Consider the following 8,242-nt stretch of genomic DNA (forward strand, 5'->3'; position numbering starts at 1 on the left):
TATAATTTTTACAATAATCATATTTAACATAAAATATATATTTTATAATAGATGAAATTTTTTTTAATGAAAGAAAAGTGTTCAGTATAATCAAGAAAAAAATTATTTCTTTACATAGTTATTAGGATTATAAAAATGGAAAGTAATTATTGTTTTTATAATTGTATAGACGATTATAATATTTATAATGGTAGAAATTTTTTTTTATCGACTGTTGATAAAGTAACTTTCTATATTAACAACAGTCGATAACGTAATCAATTAAGCTGCAAACAAATTTTAATATAATTTAACGTAAACATTTTATTATAAAATTTATTTATAAAAATAATAAATCAATTTTTAAATATCTGGAGAAAAATTAACTAAACTATGCTCCAACCAAAAATATTTTTACCGACAGTAGATTAAGTCACTTTTTTCCTAATCAGCTGTCGATAAAGTAGGAAATATCTAACTATTTGGAAAAATAAAGTTTTTTACCGAACTGTTACCGACCGGTGCTATGATTACTTTCGTCATTATCAGCTGTCGGTAAAGCAGGAAACTACTGTAAAAATAAAATAAATGGTAGTTAACAATTACCAATGGCAGTTAAATCATAACTAATAAATATAAATCCCATTCAATCGAATAATTATAAAAAATAATAAGGAAAGAAAAATTAAGATAATATTAATTACAATATTTCAGAATGATAAGAAAAATTTATATTCCTTTGAATTTGATCAAATCTTTTTTTCTCTCTCGTTTCCGACTGCTGATTAACAAATCGTAATTTTATTTTAATCGATCGCCAAAGATTTATTTTTTTTTTGTTTTTAAATTCTTTGATACAATATATATTATATTATCATAATCAGTAAATTATCTTTTGTTCATGGACAACATTTTTCTTGTATTTCTATTTTCTTATCAATAAAATATTTTTTTCGAGTCATCATGAATAAAGTTTGGAAGTCAATATTACTATTTTTAACACTATTTAAATTAATATCATCGACATTAATTGAAACAAATGAAATGGAATATTTTTCAAAAAATCTTAAAGCTGATAATTTATTTGAAATTTTTATAAGTGAAAAAAATGATAGTTATTCAAAATGTTGGAATGATATTTCATTTGTAATTGATGAAATTAATAATTCAAGTAATATTCTCAATTCTCTTTGGGCATTAAAAAGTAAGTTTTTTAAATTGATTTTATTTGTTTATTTAAATAATGAACAGACTTTGTTCCGTTTATTATTTTGTTAAATAATTTGTTAATTTTGAATATTAATATAAAATGCCACTGTTTTTTTTTATTTTTTTATTTCTATAAATAAAATTAATATAATAAAAAGAATAAATGAATTTTTTCTGAATATAGTTTTATTTTTAATAAAACAATAATTCTAATTCAAGCAGTAAAATAATAATTGTTATAAAAATATTTTCCCCTTAAATTTTGAAAAGTAAATATAAAATAAATTTTATTATTAGTAAATTCTATATTTTAAATTTAAAAAAAAAATATTTTTTGCATTATTTACAAAAATTTTTTTTTCTCAAAAATTAAAGAAGAAAAAATTCTAACTTAATTTTTGAATTTTTCTTTTTAAGTGTTGGATTCGAGTACAAAAATTCCATGGGGAATATTTAAGGGAAATCTCGTCGATTTGGGAATGTACGATGAATGTGTTTCAGTGTTAAATATAAAAAATGAAAGAAAAATTCAAGGTCGTCATTGTTTATATTCATTTAAGTTAGAAAAAATTCCATTGCCAATGACATTTTCAATTTGTGTTCCCTCATCATGTGATGGAAAGGATATAAAATTTATTTTTGACAAAATTAATGAAAAAATTAATAAGACTGATGATATGAAAAATTGGACAATTCACAATTTTTCTGCAACATGCTCAAATGTTGATAATAGAGAAATAACAATTGGAACTATTGTCACAATGTAAGTTTTCATTGTTTTTCTTTGCTTTGTTTTCTCTTAAATTCAAAAATTATTAATTTATTTATTTCCATTTATTTATTATCGACTGTGGGAAAGTAAACTCTCTACATTATCGACAGTTGGTAATAAAGGATACTACTTAACCATCAGTCGGTAATGTAATGTAAATTGCTTAGTGGCCAAAAGGCTAAATTGTCATTTTGCTAAACCACGCACAGCAAAACTGTTTTACCGACTGAGTGTTTCGAACCTAACCTCTTACTGTGTAAAATTTTAATTTAGCGAAATGGCAATTTAGTCTTTTGGCCAACAAGCAATTATAACACAACAGCAAAAAATTATTTAGAAAATTATATTAAATTTAAAAAAATTATAAATAAATTAAAAAATTTTTTTAAATTTTTAACAATTAAAAAACAAATAAAAAAATAAATTAAAAATTAATTTGTTTTTCTTTACAGAGCAATATTGACAATAATTATTCTCTTTTTGTCCATATGCACAGCAATTGATTATACTCAGAAAAAAATGAATTCATCTACAAAATACGGTGATTTATTATCAAAATTTTCCATATTTAAAAGTACAGCGAGAATATTTCATTTAAAGTACAATTCATCGTCAATGCCTGTTATTCATGGTATTCGTACATTAAGTATATTTTGGATTGTTTTTGGTCATTCATTTACAGCACGATTATTTTTACCATTTGTTAATTCATTTGATAAATATAAAGTAAGTTTTTATTTTCTTTTTAAATATTGTTCTTTTTGGTAAAAAAAAATTTTTTTTAAAAGAAAAAAAAATTTTTTTTCTAGTGGATAAATAATTCAAATAGTTTATATGCTTTCCTCGCACCTTTTGCTGTTGATACATTTTTCGTTTTAAGTGGATTTTTAATGACATATATTGTTCTCAAAGAATTATCACATGGCAAAAATTTTAATATTTTTATTTACTATTTGCATCGTTATATCAGGTATTTAATGAATTTTAATTTAATTATTATTATTTTTCTTACTATTATTGTTAATATAATGAATAAAAATACCAAAAATAATATAATAACAAATATAATAATACAAAAATAATAATAATTATTATTATAATAAGAATCTTATAACAATTGTTAATTGAATAATAATTATTATTTGAAGACTAACACCGGCTGTAGTAATGTTATTATTAATATCGATGTTCATACTACCACATTTGGGATCAGGGCCACTGTGGGAGAGAGCACTGGAAAAAAAATTGACACAAACGTGCAATGAAAAATGGTGGACTCTTTTAATTTACATGCAAAATTATATACGAACCGATATTGAGGTATGAAAAAGACCAATTTATTAATTAGTTACAATTAAAAGTAACATATAATTTATAATAGCCTATTTTAAACAGAACGATTTAGATTGACAATTTTTACTGACAGTAGATAATGCAACTTTCTAAATTACCAGCAGTCGGTAAAGTAAATTTCTAAATCACCCGCAGCCGGTAACGTAATTTTCTAAATTGTCAGCAGTCGATAAAGTAATCGACAGTTATATTGAAAAATTTATATAAATGTAGGTGTATAGCTTAGTGGCCAAAAGGCTAAATTGCCAAATTGCCATTTTGCTAAACCACGCACAGCAAAACTGTTTTACCGACTGAGTGTTTCGAACCTAACCTCTTACTGTGTAAAATTTTAATTTAGCGAAATAGCAATTTAGTCTTTTGGCCACCAAGCTATAATTATTTAGCGACTGAAGGTAAAGTAACTTCCTGCATGAACAACGGTCGATAAAGATACATATGAATCATACATATTATGTTAAAAATTGGCTAAAAATATCGTGATGTAGTTTCTGATCGAATTGTAGAATCATTCACCCACTGAAGATAAGGTAACGCTCTACATTGCCAGCAGTCGATAAAGTAGATATTTAATTAACCAAAGACAGACAGAAAGACAATGAATTACTGCAAATATCTTTTAATTTTAATTTTAAAATATTATTATTTATTAACTTTTTTTCTCTTTTTCTTTACAACAGTGTTTAGGGCATACTTGGTATTTGGCTGCAGATATGCATTTTTATTGGCTCTCGCCATTAATTTTACTACCTTTAGCAAAAAAACCAAAATTTGGTCTCACTATTTTGGCTTTACTTCTTCTTATTTCACTAATTACTGTTGGTATTTTAATATCAGTGAATGGCTATATTTCCACTTTATATTCCAATGGTGTAAAGTAAGTTTTTAATATTACAGTAAAATATACGTAAATAAATTATTTTGTTAATTTCCCAAATGTGTCTTATGGTGAAATGTTACCAACTACCCAACCATGCTTGTTAAAATTTTCAATTTTTTTTTATCCACTACCCATCCTTGCAAGAAAAAACTTGGCAACTTTTTTTATCAACTACCCAACCTTGCACGAAAAAACTTTTAACTTTTTTTATGAACTACCCAAACTTTCAAGATGAAATTATCAGTCTTTTATTAACCACCCAACCTTGGACTTTTTCTGTTAAATACTACAGGAAAGTATAGGAAAAATTCATTTAACATGGTTGGGTAACTACACAACTATAAATGAGGCATTCGACTAGTGTCGCATTTGGGAAGTTAACAACTTTAGTTTTGCACACGCATTAAGGGTGATTCTATAATAATTGTCGTTTCATCGATGTGAATAAAAACATCAGAAAATTTTTTTTACGCTTTTATTACAATAAAATTTTATTTTTATTAACAAAAATTAAAAATTCAGCTTTATAAACAATTTTAATTTTAATTTTAATTTTTCTATTATTTTCTAAACAGAGTGGAAGATGTGGCAAATTCTTTTCGATTTTTCTACACAGTCTCACACACGAGAGCAAGTTCGTGGCTTGTTGGGATATTTTTAGGTTATGTTGTACACTTGAGACCAAATTTTCTCAACAAGGTGGGAATTTGTTGAAAATAATAATAATGTCCAATAATTAAATTTTGTATCACTAATTATGTAACAGTTTAAAATATATTTTTTTTTATAGAACATAGCTTACATTGGATGGTTAGGCACTATTGGATGTTTCACATTTTGCATAATTGGTCAAAGAATCGTATTAGAGGAGACTTATAAATATAGTTCAACATTTGAGACCTCCTTTGGAATGTTTTCACGACCAATTTGGGCAATTGGAATCTCTTGGATTATTTTTACTTCGATTTTTGGCTATGGAGGTAACTTAATGGTGCTTCTACAATAGCATTCGTTTTCAACTGTAGGCAAAAATTTACTTAAATTGTTTTTATTAAATTTTGTTCGTATTTGGAAAAGAAATTTATTGTAGAAGTACAGAAGTATTTTTACTTTATTACAAAAAACAGAAGTTTTTATTGCGATAAACAGTGATTTGTAGAAGTACCATTATAATTAGAAAATTTACAAATGTTTTGAGGGTATAAAAAATATTTTTTCATTTCTTTTTTTACAGGTTATGTGACAAAATTTCTATCAATTCCATTATTTGCCCCGCTAAGTAAACTTTCATTCTGTATTTACATTGTGCATGCCACTTTTCAACTCGCAAAGGTGAACACTGTAAAAACTGCTGACTATTTTTCCGAGTTTTCAATGGTAGGAGAAAAAAAATTGAATTCAGTATTTTTTATTATGCTAATTATGCTAATTAATATGTTATTACACTAATTCTACAATAACTTTTCTTTCTTCATTGACAAAAGTTCAAATTCACTACTGACACAACAATGCGCAGGAAACATGCGCAGTTCGTGTCGTTAAACTTGAAAGTTATTGTAGAAGTACCTTTATTGAAGGATAATATATTTTTTATTTTTAGTTTCTCTACTTTCTCAGTGAATTATCAACGACAATAGTGTTGGCATTTTTCTTCTCAATTTTCTTCGAGTCGCCGATAATGGTTTTGGAAAAAATGTTGTTCAAGAGGAAGAGAAATAATTTACAAACACAAAATTTACAGAAAACATTTAATGAAGCCAAAAAACCGTAGAATTAGAGAAAAATTTATAAACAAAAAAAAGTAAAGAAAAAAATTAATGAAAAAAAGTTTTCATAAATAAAAAATGAATTTAAATAAATAGAAGCATGGAAATGAGTAAAGCTACGTTCATATTGATCCGTATTGCAACATTGTATATAAATACATTTAAAGAGACCATTGTGGACGTTGCCTAAAATTTATTTTTTTCACACAATATATAAAGCCATGTCCACAATGGTCTAGATGTTCGAATATTGTACATAAAAACATTTAAAGAGCCTATTGTGTACTGAGTCTAAAATTGCTATTTTTCATTGATACACAATAAATAAAGCTACGTTCACAATGGATTCTAGTTTTTTTTAAATAAAAAATAATTTTATAATATTTTTTTACATAAAAATGACAAAATACACTGGTAACTTTAAGAAATAAACCATCGTTTTTTAATAAATATACATTTATTTTAAATATTGAAATAAATAATATTTTTTTTTGCATTTACTGTATATTTTTCATTTTCAGTGAATTGAAATATTTTATTCCATTGATTTAAGATATTAAATAATTATTTCTTCTTATCAGGGAAACTTTCATGACATTAATTATTAGTTAAGGCAACAGTCAAATGTATTACCAAATGCATTTACGCAATTTGCGGCTCTACTAATTTTTCCCGGTGCACAAGGTGGACTGCGAGTTGTTCGACAGTATCCCTTACCATCGTCGCAAGGAATACCTGTAAAACCATTTTTTTATTTTTTTTTCACTTTATTTTTTTTATCTCCCTTGGAAGTAGGCTTTCATAAGCTTAGCAAATTTTTCACTTTGCACGTAAAATAAAGAAAATTACTTTTATTATTATCACTATTATTATTTTATTTTTATTATTATTGATAAAAATTCTAAGTATGCAAAATGATTATTGCTAAAATACGATTTTTATTAAAAGTACATGAAAAAAATTTAATTTTTAAAATAAACCTCAAAAGGTTTTAGTCTGAAATTTTATAAAATTTTAATTTTCAATATATTTAATATTTTAATTAGAAGAAAGAAAAAATAAATTTAATTATTTTCAAAAATAATTAAAATTTCACATGAATTCAATAAATTAACAAATTTTTTAGAAATTTCTTCACAATAATACAATTATTTTCATAAATAACAAAAATTTTTTACAGGGATTAAATGCTAATATGGAAATTAAAATGCTATAATAAATATTTGTTGCACTTTTCTCATATATATACGACCTGTAATTATCCAATTTAATTGGATAAATTATCACTTAACACAAATTAAGCAAAGAAAAAAACCGGTTTCAAATTATTTTCATATTTTTTACGGTCAAATAGTAAAAAATAATTATAAACGATAAAAGTTATTATCAATTTAATAAGAGAAAACAAATAATTAAAGTAAAATAGTTTTTTCTATATATACATATATATTATATGAAATTATTCATAAAAAATTATAAGTAGAAAATAAAATTTTCAACTTAAAAAAATAAAGCTATTGTCAATATGAAAAATATGAATGAATATGAAAAATTTTAAAATTTGTTTAAGAAAAAATTAATTTAAAAAATATAATTATCCAATGGCGAACAATAAATTGTTATTTTTAAATACCTATTTAAATTGTGAAAAAAGTAATATTTATTTTTTATTGTGTAACAAAATTTTAACTATTTTTATGAAAGTTTCGTAATTCAATTAAAATAAAGAAGAATAATTTTTATTTATTTAATTAATCATATGTTGGTAAAGGTATGTTTTATTAAAAAAATTACAGTATGAATTTAAAGATTAATATTTCTTTCCCCAAATTTTCTATTTTTGTAAATAAATAAATTTTTTAATTTACATTTCAAATTTTTTACATATAAATATATTTAGAGGAACAGCATTAATTAATTAATTCGCTTAAGACACAGCAACGTTAAATAAATAAAATAAATAAAAAAAAAGTATTTTCAAACTATTGTAGAAACACCTTTACAATTTGGTATGAAGGCGACTTTGACATTTTTTTTGCTAATTTTTTTTCTATTTACATACCGCAAGTCGTATAATGGTACGGTCACAGCTCGGCTGCCTGCCTGCCTGCCTGCAGGTCGTCATGGCAATACATAAGAGTAAGAGAGTCAGACAATTTAAATTATTCGTCTCCTCTCTCTTACTCTCGTGGCGGCTGCCTGCGCAGGCAGGCAGGCAGCCGAGGTGTGACCGTGCCATAAGCGCACCCTTATGGAGCGTTTACACTTTCTGTAAAAATTGTC

At 24.5% G+C, this 8,242-nt stretch overlaps 1 protein-coding gene across 1 annotated transcript; it reads left to right on the plus strand.

The window, feature by feature from the left end:
* Window positions 1–948: 948 nt before the first annotated feature.
* LOC122503598 (nose resistant to fluoxetine protein 6-like) lies at window positions 949–6,251 on the plus strand. Its single transcript, XM_043614194.1, has 10 exons — window positions 949–1,183; window positions 1,606–1,951; window positions 2,413–2,686; window positions 2,770–2,930; window positions 3,109–3,280; window positions 3,994–4,190; window positions 4,769–4,892; window positions 4,984–5,173; window positions 5,428–5,570; window positions 5,794–6,251. The coding sequence occupies exons 1-10, from the start codon at window positions 1,024–1,026 to the stop codon at window positions 5,962–5,964; spliced, it is 1,938 nt and encodes a 645-aa protein (XP_043470129.1). The 5' UTR covers window positions 949–1,023; the 3' UTR covers window positions 5,965–6,251.
* The last annotated feature ends 1,991 nt before the right edge of the window (window positions 6,252–8,242 follow it).

Source organism: Leptopilina heterotoma, unplaced genomic scaffold, assembly GCF_015476425.1.
Source record: "Leptopilina heterotoma isolate Lh14 unplaced genomic scaffold, ASM1547642v1 Lhet_264, whole genome shotgun sequence".
NCBI classification, from domain to species: Eukaryota; Metazoa; Arthropoda; class Insecta; order Hymenoptera; family Figitidae; genus Leptopilina; species Leptopilina heterotoma.